General features: G+C 44.8%; 1 protein-coding gene across 7 annotated transcripts in view; it reads right to left on the bottom strand.

The window, feature by feature from the left end:
* The window catches only part of ZFYVE9 (zinc finger FYVE-type containing 9), a 197,011-nt gene that overhangs the window by 14,630 nt on the left and 164,148 nt on the right, over positions 1 to 18,233 (bottom strand). For all 7 annotated transcript variants that reach the window (XM_072649451.1, XM_072649457.1, XM_072649458.1 and 4 more), the window contains 4 exons: positions 15,861 to 15,943; positions 15,044 to 15,148; positions 6,472 to 6,622; positions 2,688 to 2,768 (listed from right to left, as the gene is read on the bottom strand). In XM_072649451.1, coding sequence (XP_072505552.1) covers positions 2,688 to 2,768; positions 6,472 to 6,622; positions 15,044 to 15,148; positions 15,861 to 15,943 — 420 coding nt within the window. The remainder of the gene's footprint in view (positions 1 to 2,687; positions 2,769 to 6,471; positions 6,623 to 15,043; positions 15,149 to 15,860; positions 15,944 to 18,233) is intronic.

Below are 18,233 nucleotides of genomic sequence, written 5' to 3'. Positions count from 1 at the left end.
TGCCTGTCCCTTCCACTGTGCCCTCTACCATGCTGGCTCCATGATGAATGAACTTTCTTCTAGCCTACATTTTTTTCTTTCCTTACTTATTCCATCTTCTGGTTGTGTCTCATAGCAAAAACAACTCACCTGGAAAACAGAGGAAGGAGAAATAATTTAAGAATTACTGGACTAACTAAAAGCCATGGTCAAAAAACAAATAAATCAATTCAGGCAACATATTCCTCATAAAAGGAAACTCCAAAGTAGAAACAAAAAGAATCCACCAGTAAACTCATGAAAGAAGCTTCAAAACGAAAACTCCCAGAAACATTATAGCCAAAACTCAAAGCTTTAAGGTCAAAGAAAAAGTACTACAAGCAACCAGAAAAAAAGAATTCAAGTATCAAGAAACCACAGTCAGGCTCACACAAAGTTTAGCAGTCACAACTATGAAATGTGATGTCCAGAAGGCAAAGGACTTGGGCCTGCAGCCAATAATAACCGACCCAGCCAAAGAGTATACTACTATAGAGGAAAAAATGGACCTGAGGACTTCCAAGCATTCCTGAGGGAAAGATTAGAGCAGAGGAGAACATCTGACATATCAAGACCAGGCCCAAGAGAAGCATGAAAAGCTAAATGTGAGGAAACAAGCAAACGCTAACTAAGGCTAAATTGTCTACATTCTCATACATGTGTTCCCTTTGAATTCCTTCACCATCACAGGTCAAAGAGGGAGTCTAATTGGATAGAGGACTGAGAGTGGTTCTGCTGTATCTTGAGGATTTTAAAAGAAGAAAACAGAGTGGAAGACGAACACATTAGGGAGGTGGGTGGTAAAGAAGAGGCAGTCTAGGGAAAATTCTCATGTGTCACATAACTGTGATGGGCAGAGAAGTCTATACAAACAAGGAGGAGAGGGTGAAGGTGATGGGGAATGGGTTCTGGGCCCCCCACCCCTTTCAAACTTCCCCAGAACTTTCCCATGTGGCTTGGTCCCTGGCATTTACCTGAGGCCTGGGTTCATCCCAGAATAATCGTTTCTATTGTCCTTTACCTCTAACCCAGCCTAGCCCTTCGTTGTCTGTTCCCTTCAGACCACACCAAGCTATTTCCTACCCTTAATCCAATCTAGACCTCTTCTGTGTTACCTCCAGGTCACCCCAGCCTATTGGCCACTCCTAGATCCCATCTAAATCTTTTTCCCTATAAAAGAGGTAAGTCTCATCTACCAAATGCTCAGATTCTTAATATCTGCCTGCTTGCACTGGTGATACAATAAACCTTGTCTCTGACTTGAGTGGTCGAATTCTTTCAAGGTAGGACCTGGGCTTTTTCCCCTTGAATTTCAGGGTTCCCAGTACTCCTAGACCACAATAGAGGGAGAGGGTGACACCTGAACTTCACTTTCATCCAAACTGGTCAGAGAAGGGGAGAATACCCACACACAGAGTAGGGTATGGAAATACATTTCACTGAATAAGGAAAAAGGAAGAAAAAGGAAAGGGGGAAAAGGCAAGAGAGAGGGTAGAATAAGGGAAGGATTTCATTTTAGCAAAACAAACTCTAAGGATGCACAAAATCATTTACAGTAGCTCTTTTTGGCAAAGAATTGGACAATGAGAGGAGGGCACGTCAATCTGGGAGTGGCTGAAGAAGATCTGGTGTGTGACGGTGATAGAATGATTGATGAAAGACTGATATGAACTGATGCAGAGTGAACACAACAAGGAGAAGAATTTATACAGTGACAATATGGTAAAGGCATTAGGGACATTTTTGAAAGAATTAGTCATTCTCATCAGGCAATGACTAATCACGATTCCAGAGGACCCATCTCAGAGTGCAGACTGAGACACACATTTCTTTGGACAAAGCCAAGGTAGACTTTTTGTGCTTGTTATTAACATGTTTTTAAAAAGGGTTTTATTTCTTCTTTCATTCTCCCTGGTGGGAGTGGGTGTGGTAACTAATATTTGGTGTAGGAGAGAAAGTGAATTTTGGCTGACTGAAAAAATAAAATTTAACTTCAAAGCAAGAGAAATCATTGGTAATTTTGGAGAGACCATTATCAATAGAATGATGAGACTGGAAGCCAGGCTACAGTGATTCAGACTATCTAGTCTTTTGGTTTTTCCTACTGCTTCCTTTTGAAACTCAAATGAAAATACAAGTCATTTGAGAGTGGAGAGAGGTCTCCATAGCTCAGCACTTCAGCCTCTCGCTTGTGCTTGCTTCTCTGGGGAAAGGCTTGGGGTAGCAGAGCTAGGACATATAGGTGGCAGGGTCATTCTGGGCTCATTGACCAAAATAGTTGGAGGGGCATGTACAAGGGGCAAGAAGCCTCCACCACAATGTCCCTAACACCTTTCTCCTTTGAGCTCACCACAGTCCTCTGACATAGCTGGTGTATATGTGAAAGAGGAAGAAGCAGAGTCCGAAAAGTCCCACCCAATACAGAGGCCTCAGGACTCCAAAGGACGTTCTTTCCACATACTCCAGAATGACATCTGACCTACAGAGCACCGTGAGCACAGCTCTAAGGAATCAGGGTGTCTCTTTTCCCCCCATCTTCTTGTGCACTGCTGGTTAGGCCTGACTGAAAGCAAGGACCTTGGGTCACAAACGGCTGCCAAAGAACTGGTTATTCTCCTCCATGGCAGCCAGGCAGTGTGGACACACATGGCCCACTGCTCCTGCTTTACCTTCTACGATGCTGGACTTGGCAAGGTATCCGGAGGAGGCCTTCAGGGCTCCGCTGAACACGAAAAAGCCGGCACCTGTGACTGAAATGACAAGAAGAGGGCACTGAGTGAGGCTCTGACCTCAAGAGGGGAGAAATTCCAACGAAATACATGAAGAGACAGGGAGAGAGAAGAAAGCAAGCTTAGCTTTCCCAAGGCATGCATCACAGACAGCTGACAAGGTGCTTTCCTGAGGAGAGCTCTGTGAGGCCATTTTACAGATGAGGAAGCTGAGGTATAGAGAAGTAACAGAGCTAGGGCTTAGGAGGAAGGGACCCCAGAGAGAGACCCTGGAAATCCACTCTCCTCATTTTATAAAGAAACGGGAAGATGAGTAGAAACTGAATCCAATATCCCCAAAACCCCAATCCAGTGCTCCTCCCACCAACAGCAGCTCACTCTTCTGAAGTTCTTTGTTCACATATATTACCTGAGCTCTCTGCAGTGCGGCCCAGGGGAAAGGGCACCTGATTTAGAATCAAAGGACCTAGGTTTTTGTCTCAGTTCTATTATCAGTACCTATCTGACCATAAGGAAACTATATGACCTTTCTTTCACCTCACTTTCCTGACTTGGATAGGTCTAAGGTCCCTTCCTTCTCTTCTAAAGCTACGATTCTACAATTTCATTGAATCCTCACAACAATCCTGTGAGGAAGGTGCTATAATCTTTTCATTTTACAGAAGGGGAAACTGAGGCTCAGAGGGGCAGTGATCGATTGAGGCGAAATTTGAACCAGGTCTTCCTAAGTCCAGGCCCAACACTTTGACTCACTAATGTGACTCTGTAACTTCCAACCTTGGTTCCTAGTTTACCTGTGGAAGGTCAAGTAGACACCACGTTCCTTCCTTCCTCAAGCATCGTGTTCTCCAGCCCCTTCACCAGACCAAATACTCTCTTATAGACATGTTCTGGTTTTCAATGGTTTCTCTAAAAGATGGCGTCCAGAATGGGACAAAATGTCCCAGATTTATTCTTACCACAGCAGAGTACAAAAGGGCTCTTTCTACCTTCACGCTTTCATTAAGATAGCCCAATTTTTCATTTACTATTTTGGCTGTTATCCCACCATTAGCTTTCATGTAGCTCATCGTCCGCTAACATCCCCAGGACTTTTTCACAGGACCCATGCTGTGTGCATATAATTGATTTTTTTTAACCTAAGGGTAAAGCTTTACATCATCCTCTGCTTCAGTCCATTGTTTCCGACTGTCTAGACCTTTCTGGATGTTAACTTTTCACCCAAAGAGAACCTCTGGATCTAAAAAGCTCTTTAGTCCAGAGCGTCACCTGTCTCTCCTGACTGGATGTCATTAACACATGTAATGAATATGCTACCCATTCCTTCACCTAAGACATGTATATAGACCTGAACCCCAGAATTTAGAGCTGGAAGGACCCTTAGAGTTCATCCAGGACCAGCCCCTCATTTTACAGAGGAGGAAGTTGAGGCCTAGGGAGGAGAAGTGAATCCCTCCCCACACACACAACAAAAGCACATAGATCAAACTATTAACACAGGTTATCTGACTACAAACACAGAGCTCTGTCCGCAACAAAACTCTTTGTTTTTTTCAGAAGAGAAAACTAACTCAGAGAGTAGTAACACTGACCCGCACATTGTAACTGAGCTTGTGAATGTCAATGCCGTGACGTGAGCCCAACAACAGGAAGGCTCTTCCTGAGCACTGTATGATGGCACAGCAGTCACATATAATGATGCGGGGGTCCCATGGGCACTTATGGCCGAGGGCCTGGCTATGTTATACATATCAGTTTGGGGGTTTGGGGAGGGGCACGTTTTACCTTGTTTGGAGGAGGGGAAAGTCTAGCTTTTAGGATCCTCTTCTAAAGCAGTTGTCTTCCTTTGGCTGGGCTCCTCACCTGCTGCCCCACAGACTACTAGTCTTAAATGCAATGAGAGTCATTCCCTGAATACATCAAGGGGCTAAAACAGCACTCCAAAGTGAAGTAATGAGTACTGTGGGCAAGCAAGGTTTGTGGGCATGTGGGAAGGTGATCTCATTTGAGCCTCCTTCATGACAGAAATACAAGAACACCATGAGGGAATTTACTAAGCCAGGCAAAGAAGTCCAAGCTACAGCATGGCCAGCCCTAGTGGAAAGGACAAAGCACTTGAGATCTTGATGATACTCCCAGTCAAGGGATTGGCAAGAGTCCTTTCCTTCTGCTCTGCAAGTTCTATGGGGCTACTGAAATGTTCACCATCATGCTTCTCCTCTGGTCCAATGGGAAAACTTCCTAAACTCCAGGACGATCTAAAATAGAATTCCCAGCTTACTGGAGGTTTGAAGCATTACTGTGACCAATCAATTGGCACACATTTTACTCAATGTGCCTGGCACTGAATATACAAATACAGCCAGTCCTTGCCCTTAAAAAGCTTTTACTCTATTGGGGGAGCTACAACATGCTCAGAGATGAATAAAGGCCACATCCAAAACAAATAAGGTGAATCTTCTGGAGGGCATTGACAACTAGGGAGATTAGAAGCAAAGCTCAGTAGGAGCAGGTTCTGAGCAGAGCACTGAAGGGGGCCAGGGGTTCGAAGGGCAGTGATGAGGAGGGAGAACCATCTGAAGTAGGGGTGACAGCAATGAACCCAGTTTAGCTTGAGCAGAGTGCATGAGGGGGAATCATGGGAAATCAAGCTAGCCTGTGCCTAACACAAGAGCCTGTATTTTGTCCTCCAGGCAATGGGGCAGATACCCTTTCAGATAAAGGTAAGACTAGGTAGCTTCTAAGGTCTCTGGAACCACTTATTCTGCATGCCCTGTGTGAACAACAGGTGCTCAATCAATGCTGGTCTAAATGACCTGTGTCTTATGGCCTTCTAATGTCAAAATCCTAATAGTCAATCTCAGGAATGGCAAACCTGTGACCTCGAGGCCACATGTGGCCCTCTAGGTCCCCAAGTGCAGCCCTTTGACTGAATCCAAACTTCATAGAACAAATCCCCTATTTAATAAAAGGGTTTGTTCTGTAAAACTTGGTCTCAGTCAAAAGGCTGCACCTGAGCCTCTGCAAACTGGATGCCAAAGAACTACTTCTCCTCCCACCTCATTCCTACGCTCAGGTGTCAGTGCCTTTGCTCTCACTACTCTGAACACCTGGAATTCCCCTCTTCCCAGCCTCCCACCATTTTTAACTGTTTCCTTCTACCCGCTCTGGAAGGATCAGTTCAAACATCGCCTGCTACAGGAAGCCTCTCCTGATTCCATCCCAAGCTATAAGTGATCCCAGAGCACTCTGAGTCCTTTTCATGACTCCACCATGTTCTAATCTGTATTATGAAAACAAATAAGTAACAAAGACAGAAGAACACTGGTACTGCCTTCCTCCTGGAGGTGGGGTGAGCAAAGGGCTTTGTAAGCAATGAGATTCAACAGAAATGGGCCCTCCGCTTCCTCTTACTCCACAACATAACCCTCCCAGTGGAAAGTGATCTTGCCCCATTCAATGACTCTTAGAGCACGTCACTTTTCTCTTATGCACGCATCAAGCTGGGTGTGTAGGTGTTCTGTGACTTTGGTACACTGGCCACATCCCCCAGCAGACCGCAAGGCTCCTGAAGGTATTGGCTAGGTCATTCCTAAACTATTTCTTTCAAGCCCTGCATACAATACACACTAAAGCCATGTCACGGGGCAGTGTCCAGGGCACCAGGCACAAGGCCTGGCACACAGGGTAGGTCAGGAGGGCTCCCAGGGCCCAGCCCCCTCACCCTTTCGAGGCTGGTTGTGAATGCTGATGGCCTGTGTCTGGTAGTTGCCATCATCGTTCTGGACGCACACAAGGTGGGAGTCGGCCTTCTCGTTGAAGCAGGCTCCGCCGGCCAGCACGTGCTCGTTGGACTTGTTCATGACCTTCATCATCTGTAAGCACAAGTGCATTAGCACACTGTCCTACCTTGGCACCCATAAGACAAACCTGGCAACATCCACGATATGCCCCCCCCACTTCCCCACTCCACTCAAATACCCTTAGCTAAAACTCCACAAGCCCAACCTTCTAAAGTCAACGAGTCTGGTGCTCACTGAGATTGTTCCCTGCACACAAGGCATAGTTGGCATTCCTTCCCTGCTCCCCACTCCTTTTATAGGTCAAAGTGAACCTGAGAGCTTCATGTTAATTTAGCTAGCCCCAGCAGTGTCCCTGGTTCTTTCTCCACTGCACAGAGTTCTCAGGGACCAGTGTAGCTAAGCTTGATCTAAAGTAAGAAAAAATGACTTAGGGCTGACTGCACTAGCTTCCTTTTTCTCACAGACCCATAAAAAAGAGGTCTTTCCTCAGGCTTACATTCCCTTTTAATAAGATGTTTTATGCTCAAGCTTCTTTAAGCACACATGGAGAGAAAGCATGGTGAAGCAAAAAAACACTGGATTTGGACTCAGCTCAGGCCACTGATGACCTCTGCCATCCTGGGCAGGTCACATAACTGGCTCTATAAAATATGATGCAAAAGAGGAAGAAGAGGGTTGCATAATGGACACAGAGAGGGCTAGGTGCAATATTAGGAAGTCTTATCACATTTCTATCACAGACACCTTAAGTTACAAGCTACCTGCTAAATAGACTACTGGAGAGTTTTTTACCTTTTTTTTTTTTTTTTTACCAACTCTAATGAGATGAAATCAGAGGTCCAAATGGAAAAAAGGGGAGGATGATATGACTTGTGTAACACCACAGAGTTGTTCTGCATGAGGGCAGGGGCCAGGTCTTACCTAGACTTCCTACCTATCTAGCCTCACATCTAGAATGTGACTTTATCAATGGATCAAGATCAATAAAATAACGTGCTTGGTATTGCTAAGATGATTTTCTGCAAGGCCATGAAGGAGACACCAACATCTAGAAGGCTCTATCAACAAAAGGAAAGGAAAAGGAAAGAGGACAAGCCTAGTGAAGGGTATCTGGCATCTAGTGCTGTGGTTGGCTCAACCTGAGTAGCAAGGCTCATCCCAAAGCTCTGGCCACTGGGGGATGAATTTTGCAACTGCAGCTAATCTCAAACTACTTGCCAAGATACAGCGCAAAAAAATCACAAGTCGCCAGAGGAGTGAAATGGTTGTTTATTTTTTATTAAACCTATGGCTGATTTCTTCTTTTAAAAAAGTCAATTATTTGTCATCGTGTTTTTCATAAGGTCTAGGGTCTGCAAATACTGAGACTAAGTGAAAGAAAACATTCAATTCTCCGGGTGAATCTATCAAAAAACCTGAGGGTAAGATCCCCTCACCCTGATGATCAATAATGTACTTGAGAGAAATAAATAAAATACTAAGTATTTTTTCTTCTTCATCATAACACAATAGCTCACCTTTCCTTTCCTATCTCCTATGGTGGCTTCACCTCTGTGAGTTTTACCCTCCAGTTTATTTTTTGGCCTACATTTCTTAGATCTTCTCATTCTCTGCTTTAAGTGGAGTAAAACTACTAGTTGGGAATCTGAACGCTTCCTAGTTTCTTTAACCTAATCTATTTTAAGCTGCCATCCCATACTGGTTACACCGTGTTATTTTTGCAATTTGTGCCAAGTACGGCAATTTAACACTTCTACTGTCCCATCAGAAGGATTCAAACAAAAACTGAATTCTTCCCCGCACACTAAGGTTTAGCTAATAGAAACCATTTCCCTCAGGATCCCCAAGAAGAGTTTAAGGAGGTCCTTTCTGTCCCCAAATAAGGGACATCAGCTGGAGGGCATCAGCTTTTGCCAGTCAACGTAGAACTGATGACCTCAAGAGCTGAGATGATCTCACATTTCAGGCTGAAGGAGCACTGTCCAGAGAGCAATCTCCAGGCTAAAATTAAGTTTTATTTTCTCCAGGGTTGAGGTCAAAGTGTGGGGGCCCTTTTCATTCCCTTTAGAGAAAAGAGCTATCTTATGACGGCACTGCCCCAGGGTGTCAGTTTCAAGCATAATTAACGAAGTCTAGCTCCATGATTTGTACAGATCTCCACAAGCCTTAAAGACAGATAGACATCTTTTTAAAACAATTTTTAGCTTTCACCAGGTAGAAATATTCAGTTAAATATTAGGGAGAGTATGAGTGGGGGGCACTGAGCAACCAAGTGCACAAGGAGACAAACGAAGATGTGGACATAGCATTAAAAAGGTGCAAACCAAACCATCTGGGAACTCCAAGGAGGAGTGGCAGACTCCTGGCAAAGGCAGCAGCATGTGAGGAGCACCCTGCATGAAGGCTGGGTTTGGCTTCCCTTGGAGGGGCAGCATCTGTGATCTATGACAGGCACTGAATAAAGTATGTCAGCTGGTGTAAGGATGTCCACTTAATTTCCTTCATTCATAATAAGACCTGGGATTATCATCATGCTACAGCAGGAAGAACAAGGAGGCAGCTCTACTCTCCCAGGAAAGGTGCAGGGCCTGAGCTGGGAAAACTCACTGTGGAGCAAACTTCTTCTACCGGTGCAAGGTCACAAGAGGGACTTTCCTGATCCTTGGAATTGGAGAGCAATATGCATTAGCTTGTTGTGCGTGGGCCGTGGCCTCCTTCAGCAGTCTGGTGAAATTTCCCACTAGTCTCCCCAACATGAGAAAGCTTCTTAGAATGTTTTTAAATGAATGGAATAAAATGGAAATAGGTTTATAAATTTTTTTTTTTTAAAAAACAAGCTCAAGGACCCCAGACTTTTGATCAGACATGGTCTGGGGCTGGAGCTCACATACCTCACCCAGGGTCACAAGCTAGCACACAGTTGAGGCCAAACTTTAAATCAGGCTTCCCTAGCCACTAGGCCATACTTCCTGACACAGCTGTGTGATTTGGGAGATTCATTGAAGCCTTGTGGGCCTCAGTTTCCCCCTCTGTGAAATGAGGAGCTGACCTTGATGACCTCATGTCCTTTCTAGATCTCTACATAGGAGCCTGGGATCCTGATTAGGAAAGCCCTTTGGTCTGGGCCATTACCTGGTAAGTCCCAATACTACACATTATTGGAATTCTCTGAGAAGTACCATGGGCGTTAGGGTTCCAGGGCATTTTCCCATTTTCTGGTTTCCTCCTGAAAATAATCTCTTTAAGGCGAGCAGGGCAAGGAAGGTGAACCATCCCGACTTTAAGGACAGAAGCTCTGAGCCCAGAGAGGCAAAGGCTGAGGGCAGAGAAAGCATGGGCCTTGCAGGCAGCAAGTCTTCACACTTCCCTTTGTATCACTTGGGGTCCCTCTCCAACACTCAATCCAGGGCTTCGAATTCCTAGAGCAGAGTTCTTCCAAAGAAGCCACACAAGAGGATGACCTAGCCGTCCTCAACGTAGCCATCAACTCAATCATGTGCGTTTGCCTCTACCAGACAGTCTGCTACATTAGAACGACCACAGGGCGTGCAGTCAGGAGACCTGGGGCGTCTGGTGAAAGTCATTGTCTTTCTGTACCTCAGTTTCCTACTCTGTAAAATACGGAGGGTGGACAAGCTAGTCTGTAAAGTCCCTTCCAGCTCCTATGAGTCATGCCAAAAAATCTAAGAGGAACCAGGACTATGCCTTCGTGGTTCAGGTACAGGGTCTATCACTGTGCCATAAAAATCAGAGGCTCCATAACACGCTGATGATGGAAAAGAAAAAGGACTGTGAGACAGACAGGAAAACACTGATAGGAATTTGTACAACCCCCTCTTCCAGTGATACAGACAGTAACCCAAAGGCCTGGCATGGTGAGAGGTGGTCAATGGCTCAGGTGAAGGGTGCCCTTAGGTTCTGAACATTTCCACTTGGTAAGATCATGCCCTCACGCTAGCTGAAATGCTCCCTCCTCCACAGACTTCCCTAAGGACCTCTGGAAGGAGCAGCTTTTCTTTTCTTGACCCCACAGAGCATTTTGATTATATACTACCTAATATCCCTCCCAGGTTTCATTGGGTATTAGTTATTTAGAGATGGGTACAATGCAGGTCTCCCAGTGATAAGCTATGAGAGGAGGAATTCTCAATAAAGTTTATCACTTGGATGGACTTCAAAGGTGGAAAGGCCCTTGGGGCTTAATGATGTAGTCCAACTCAGACCTGACCAGGAACTCCCTATATAATCCTCACCAACGGGTCATCAGGGCAAGTTTTGGTCTGCAGACTGTCAAGAGGATGAGAACCAACATTCTGATAACTGAAATCAACAGGATGAACTCAGCCCCAAATGACACAAGAATTCTTGGCTGGGTGCTCACAGGGCTGATTCACAGTGAGTGAACTTCACAGGGCCACTCAATCCCCAGAGGTTTGTACCCAAACTGCCTCAGGTGTAGGAGTTTGCAGTTATGCCTTACGTGGAACAATCCTTCACTCTGGTCGCACAGGTCTGAGTCTGTCACCATGACTTAAATGCTCTACTGGACTGAACTCCATGGATCCACAATTCACATGTAAGTTCCAGGTTCTACTTTCTGTTAACTGAACTAACAGAAGGGCTCATCCTTCAATTCATCTGGGACCCTTCCTCTCCCTCCTCCACATCAGCCTCCGGGAAAGATTTCATCGGCTCCCATATCTGCAAAGAAGAGCAATTCTTCCCGTGATGGCCAGAAAGCTTGCTGTTTCTGAGACACACTTTCAGTTCATCTGTCTGTCTGGTCTCCACTGCCCTGGTTGCAATGCACCCTTCCAATGTGGCTTTTGTACCTTCATAAAACTCTCAACAGTGTTGTACAGGTTAAGAAGGAAAATAAACCAGCATCCAAATCAGAGAATCTAAGAATTGGAAGGGACCGTGAGACTTGGTTTAGTCCAATGTTCTGCTTCTGAAACTATCCCACTTGAATGAACGATTGTAACGGTAATATTAATAGTGAACTTTCCACTGTCATCCTAGACTCATTAGAAAACTACCATCTACAGCATCAGAGGAGAAATAAATACAGTGTCAGTAAAATCCAACTTTTATGAGGCACTAAGAAAATACTTACTACTTGGCCCCCAAATAGGCCAGATAACACAAAAACCCCCCCAATTTTTTTTTTATTAACCCTAAGCTAAAAGCACCAACATCTTCAGGAAACCAAATTGTTTTTAGCATGGTCTTTGGCTGACAAAAATGAGATACTGGTCTGTGCCATATTCTTTTTTCTAGCACTTCTATTTACTGTGAGGAGGCACCATGCTAGGTGCTTGGAAGAAAGACAAAACTTAACACTCTACCCTCAGAGAACTTAGTCTGTCTTATGCGAATATCTAAGTGCACAAATCCACTGCAGGCATCTGAGGAAGGGAGACAAGAACACATGACTGGAAAGAGAGGAGAGGGCTTCCTGGAACAGGTGGCCCCTCAGCTGGGCTTTGAAGGAGAAGAAGCATTCTGAGATACAGAGGGCTTCCAGCCAAGTGGGCTGGGGTTTGGCGAATCACCAGGGGCTCAGCTTGGGTCTCAGAATCTACTCCCTTCTTCAGGAGGCATCTCCCAGGCTCTCCCACACACACCCCCTCCCCAGCTGAGACAGCCCTTCACCAGCTCTGAATGCATCCTGGGTGTACCTGGGCATGTACATAGTGTCTTTCCCGGGCTGGGGCTGTTTCAAGTTTCTCTACATACCCCTAAGCAAAGTCCAGCAGGCACTTCATAAATGTTGTTAACTGGCTGGAAAAGGCAGAAGTAATATGGCTGAAAAGCTAATGTGAATCAAGATCATGGAAGGTCTTAAAAGTAAGGCTAAAGCATTTGTATTTTATCTTTCTGCAAGGAAGACTCATCTTCAGAGTGCAACCTTATGAAGATGATTCTGGCACCTGTGGAGAAGATAAGCTGGCCTGGGGGAGAAACTAGAAGCTTCAGTATCTTATTGCCTCTAACTTCACCAGCCTGTTACAAGAGTCAAGTCAAGAGGTGATGAGGCTTCTGGAAGAGGCATCTAAGTGGAGAAGAGGAGACGGAGTGAGAGGCTGTGAGGATTCCCAAGGCTTAGTAACAAACTGGATGGGACGGAGGGGCTGAGTGCAGGCAAAGCTCAGGCATGACTCAAGTGTGAACCTCAGAGAATCCCAGGTTCCCAAAGCTGGAAGAGCCCACATAAGCGATTCAGTCTAATCCAAGCCTGGGAAAAACAAATCTCTCTCCATTGTAAGAATAAGTGGGCATCCAGCCCTTGCTAGAAGAGAATTCCAGTGAGGGAGGACTCACTGTATCCACAGCTGCCATTCTACCATTGGAGAGGTTTCACTGTTAGGAAATTTTTCCTCGTGTAAATCAGTGAATCCACAAGGATTTTTAAGCAGCTGCTGGTTGCCAGGCACCCTGCTTGGAGACATGATATAAAAGCACAAAGAATGAAACAAGCCCTACTCACAAGGAGTTTACATTCTAATAGGGGAGACAAGTACACATATAAATGTGTGCAGTATAAAATACGAAGTGAATAAACTGAGATAAATAGATGGATGTATGTATGTGTATATATATATATGTATGTAATATGTATATAAAAGTTGAGATATTCACACTCAAGGTAGCTTGGGAAGGCAGACACTTCCAGTTGGGGAAATCAGGAACAGTTTCATGCAGGCTATGGTGCTTGGGCAGAGTCTTAAAGGAAGAAGGGGAAGGGTATTCCAGGCCTGAAAGATGGTCAGAGACAGGCAATGTCCAAGGAGGTGGGAAGAGGTCGGGGCTGGGTGGTGCAGGACTTTAAATGCTAAACAGAGGAGATTGTATTTTATCCTAGATGCAATAAGGAACTCCTGGAGTAGGTTTAGGAGAGGAATCACATGGTTAAGGAAAATTAAGTCTGGCAGCTGTGTAGAGGATAAACTGTAATGGTGTGAAACTTGAAACAGGGGACCAATTAGGAAAGAATCCAAGAGGAAAGGGTTGAATAGTAGAATCCATAGAGGCAAATGAAACAGCAACGATGAAAACTGAAAAACTCCCATCGGATTTGACAATTAAAGAGACCACTGGCAACACTGCAGAGGGCGGTTTTAGTAGCATGATGAGGTTGGAAGTTCAACTTCAAAGAATAACCGGTGAGAAGAGAGGAAGAGGAGGTGCTGAGTGGAGACAGCTTATTCTAGTTTGGCAGAAAAAGGGAGAAACAAGAATGAGACCATATCATGGTCTTGAGAAGGTTTGTTTTGGTTTTTTTTTTGAGGATGGGAAGGTAGATGGGCGTTGTTGAAGGCAACAAGAAAGGGATTAGGTGAAAGAGAAAGGCTGAAGATGGGAGAGGCTCTGGGAGATGCCAGCTGTGAGGAGCTGGAGAATACAGGAGACAAGGGCACATGTGTGAGACAAGGAGAAAGGCTGCCTCACTGTCAGAGACCAGGGGAAAGGACGAGAGTGGAACACAATGCCAAAGGGTGTTAAGACAAAGAGAGAGGAAGAAGAGGGCACACAGGTCAGTGGCCTTCTTTTCTCAGTAAAGCAAGAGGAAAGGCCTTTAGCTGAGATGAGTGAGGAGAAGGTGTTGGAGAGTTAAGGAAGGAAGAGAAAAATTCTGTAACAGTTTCTGTGGGGAATGAGATAGGAAATCAATTAGAAAGGAATAAAAAGATTTTCATGCTGCAGTGAGAGCTCAGTTCAAGTTGTTTATCATGAATCTATAATACAGTCATTCAGTATGGTTTTAAGTTAGCTAGGGGGTACAGTGGCTAGAGCATTGGGCTGGAATCAGGAAGACCTGAGTTCAAATCCAGCTTCAGACACTTACTAGCAGTGTCACCCTAGGAAAGTCATTTAACTTCTCTGTCTCAGTTTTCCCAACTGTAAAATGGGGATAATAACAGCCCTTATCTCACAGTGTTGTAAGAATCAAATGGAATAATATTTGTAAAGCACTTAGCACAACCTGGTATGTAGAAGCTAAATGTTGACTCTCACCCTGTGAGTCTCTCTCCAGCTAGGTTCCCTCAGTCTTTGGGGCATTTCCTGGTGTACTCCAAAGCACCTCAGAATGGAGTCTATGTTGTCTGTCTGTCCCTACCCAGAGTAGAACACACACTCTGAGAGCAGAGAGTTGTACTTGAGTTTGTAACCCTAGAGCTAGCACTGTAGCTGGCACCCAAAGGACATTGAAGAGAGGCTGGCTGGGTTACACCAAATTGCCATCATGGAAGTCCTGGCTTTCCTTCTAGGCTTTGCTCAGAAACCCGCCTGGCCATGAAGCCTGCCTGATGTGTCAGGCTTCTCACCCCACCTCCCACTCCACACCTTTAGACTCTAAGCTTCTGGGAAGCTGAGTCAATGTAACTGATATGTCTGTATTTCCAGTAGTAAGCACAGGTGCCTGGTAAATGCTTATGGCCTGAATACATGAAGGAATGAACCCACATACACATTTGTTAAGATTCTTACCTCATTGTACCTGTTGCTGGGAATTTTAATGCTGGTTTTCCTTACTTCCATGTCAACCACCAAACCCTGAACCACAGGCAGCGTATATTGGTAATTTCGAAAGTCCTTAGAATTGCAGATCACAGGGTCAGAAAGTAGGCATTAGGGTTAGAACTGATTTACAGAGATTTGATTTGTGTGTGTATACACACACACACACACACACACACACACACACACATACATATACACACATATATATACATACATGTTTACATTCCTAATGTAATAAAAAATATACGAGCACCCCACGTACCTCCAAAAAAGGGGGTCACTTAGTATATTAAGTGAGAGTCTTTGTGATTTCAAGTTGCACTAGCCTATAGGATTGAGCCCCAAATGTAAATTAAATCTTCACAGGAAAAGCCAGTGTAGAAGTGTTGGAAACTAGACCATGCCCAGCTTCAGGCTCTACAGTCATAGTTACTGATGATGCCAACCTAGATTTGAGTCTGAAGTATCTTTACCATGTTTATTAAGACAGACAAATCCAAAGAATTTCCTCTTGCATTCTTTGGCTAGGCCTCAAATCTGCAGGATCTGACTGTGATGCTCAAAAAGGAGGCAGACTGCAGGGGACTGGCAGCTCCAAAGGAGGAAGACCTCACATCAGGACATGTGCTTGCCAGGCTGCAGCCCTGACAGAAGTGACACTACAAGTCACAGACTTCTATCCAAGTTCTTCTCCATGAACACAGGCAAACCTACATGAGACTATTCCCAACATGGATTCAGAGATTTCCAAGACCCAGACTGGGGAAGAGGAGGAAACACTTACTGCAAGGAGATTCATGATCGTGTGTCCTGTCTCTCCAAACAATGGCTTCCGAAATCTGACACTAAACAGAGGGCATGGATAAACTGCAGAGATACAGAATAAATAAAGGTGACATGAGAACAGCCTGTCAGATAGGAAAGGTATCAAAACACATTTTAACAACTTACTACAGTATGAAGAAACATCAAGAGTTCTTAGAATATTTCTTATTATGGAATAAAATCTCTCCCTGACACAGACTGCCAGACACTATGCCAAGGCCCAGCCTTGCCTTTCCTGGAGCATCTTTGTTATCCCTGGAACTGAAGTCCACCTGAGATCCCCTGCGGAGCTCTCTTCTGCAGTGGGACAGAAATATATAAACATTCTGCCAAATTTCTGAGCTCTAATAAGGTCTTTCTGCCTACTCAGTCCAGTGCTCTTTCCTCTGCACCTCACATGGACTTAGCCAGGTACATGTACATGTCATACCTGTACAGGTATTGCATGCAAAATATGTACAGAGACACCTGGAGGGGGGCACAGTGCACAGAGCCCTAAACCTGGAGTTAAGAAGACCCGAGTTCAAATCTCTTTTCAAACACTTAATAGCTATGTGACCCTAGGCAACTCACTTAACCCCTGCCTGCCTCAGTTTCCTCAACTGTAAAATGGGGATCTTAAGAGCACTTACCTCAAAAGATTGTTGTGAAGATCAGATGAGATAACAACAAAGCTCTTAACACAGTGCCTGGCACAAAGTAAGCACTTCGTAAATAATCGCTATTATTATTATTTTCATTATTACGTATCACAAACTTCAGCAAATGACAACAGGAGCTGGGTCATTATCTAAATTTTAATCCACAACGCCAAGCACAGGCCTGGTACATAATGCGTCCTCAAGAAAATTTTTCTAATCGTGGAAGTTGAGGGGACGACAGTCTGTCAATAAACTTCTATTAAGCACTGAGCTAAGGCTCTGTGCTAAGTACTGGGGATACAAAGAAAGGCATACGACAAACACAAATTTCCTGCCTTCAAGGAATTCATAGTCCATCAGGAGAATACAAAAACGAGGCATAAACAAGTCAAAGTCAGGAATAAATGAGAGATAATGAAGAAAGTGGAGGCGTCAGGAAAGGTCCTGTAAAAGGTGGGACTTTAGCTCGGACCTGAGGTGAACAGGGAAACTAGGAAGGTTCTGATGGGCAGGAGGAGACCCAGGAAAGAGCAACGCCACAAAGATGAGAAAAGGGTGGTCAATGGCAGAAGGGAAAACAGCTTTGATGGTGTGTGCATGCGTGCGTGTGCATATGTGTGAGTGCAAGTGTGTGCGTATGTGTGTGTCTGAGTGTGTGTGTGTGTGTGAATGTGTGTATGTGTGCATGTACATATGTGTGAGTGCAAGTGTGTATGTGTGTGTCTGAATGTGTATGTGTGAGTGTACGTGGAGTAAGGACACTTCCCCCTTGCCAGCCTACCCAATGCCTTCATTCAGGATGCCCCCAACCCCAGGAATTCAGCAGCAAGTATCCTTAAGTACCTACTGGGTGCCACTCCCTGTTCTATGTACTGAATACAAAGACAAAAAGTAGGGCAGATCTTGCCTTTCATTCCCTTAGTGGAGACAAGACGAACTCTCTTTAGAGATAAGCTGGCACAAAATAAATACAAAGTCAATGAGGGGAGGGAAGGGTAAAAGCCTTTGAGATCCTCGGGGAACACTTCTCAGAGGAGCTGGCATCATGCAGGACAATCAAAAGGTCAAGTTAGACTGCACTGTTTGGGAAGGGCAGACGAGACCCAGGTTATAAACGGCTTGAAAATTCAAGAAAGACATTTACATCTGTTATTTTTTAAATTAAATTTTACTTTCATAAAAATTCACTTTCTCTCCCTCTCGATCAAGTCAAAGACACAAATTTCCACACTGGCCATGTTCATGCCGGAACGCCTCCACGCACTTTCTGTGCCTCTCCATTCTTTAGTCTGCAATCAGGGCTGGTTCCTGAACTGACCAGAGCTCCGATGCCTTTCAAAGTTATTGTGTCTACAATATTGCTATTGCATACGCTGTTCTGATACTACTCATTCTACATCAGTTTCTACAAATAAGAAGTTTCTATTGGATCTTAGGGACAATAGAAAGTTATTTTAATTGACTGAACATGGAGGGGATTGACACAGTCAGGCCTGTAAATGATTGGAGCCGGGAGAGATGTGAAACATGGCAATCCGTTAGGAGACTACAGCACTAGTCCCACGTATAAGGGATGAAGGCCTGAACAAGGGCAGCATGACTGAGAAGGGGACAGACGCAAGAGATTTTGTGCAGGCAGAAATAAGGCATGGCAGTCAACTGGAGATGTGGGTAAGGGACAGGGAGGAGGT

The sequence above is a fragment of the Notamacropus eugenii genome, chromosome 2, assembly GCF_028372415.1.
Source record: "Notamacropus eugenii isolate mMacEug1 chromosome 2, mMacEug1.pri_v2, whole genome shotgun sequence".
NCBI lineage: Eukaryota > Metazoa > Chordata > Mammalia > Diprotodontia > Macropodidae > Notamacropus > Notamacropus eugenii.
The sequence above is the reverse complement of the archived record's forward strand: the minus strand, read 5'-3'. Positions and strand labels throughout refer to the sequence as shown.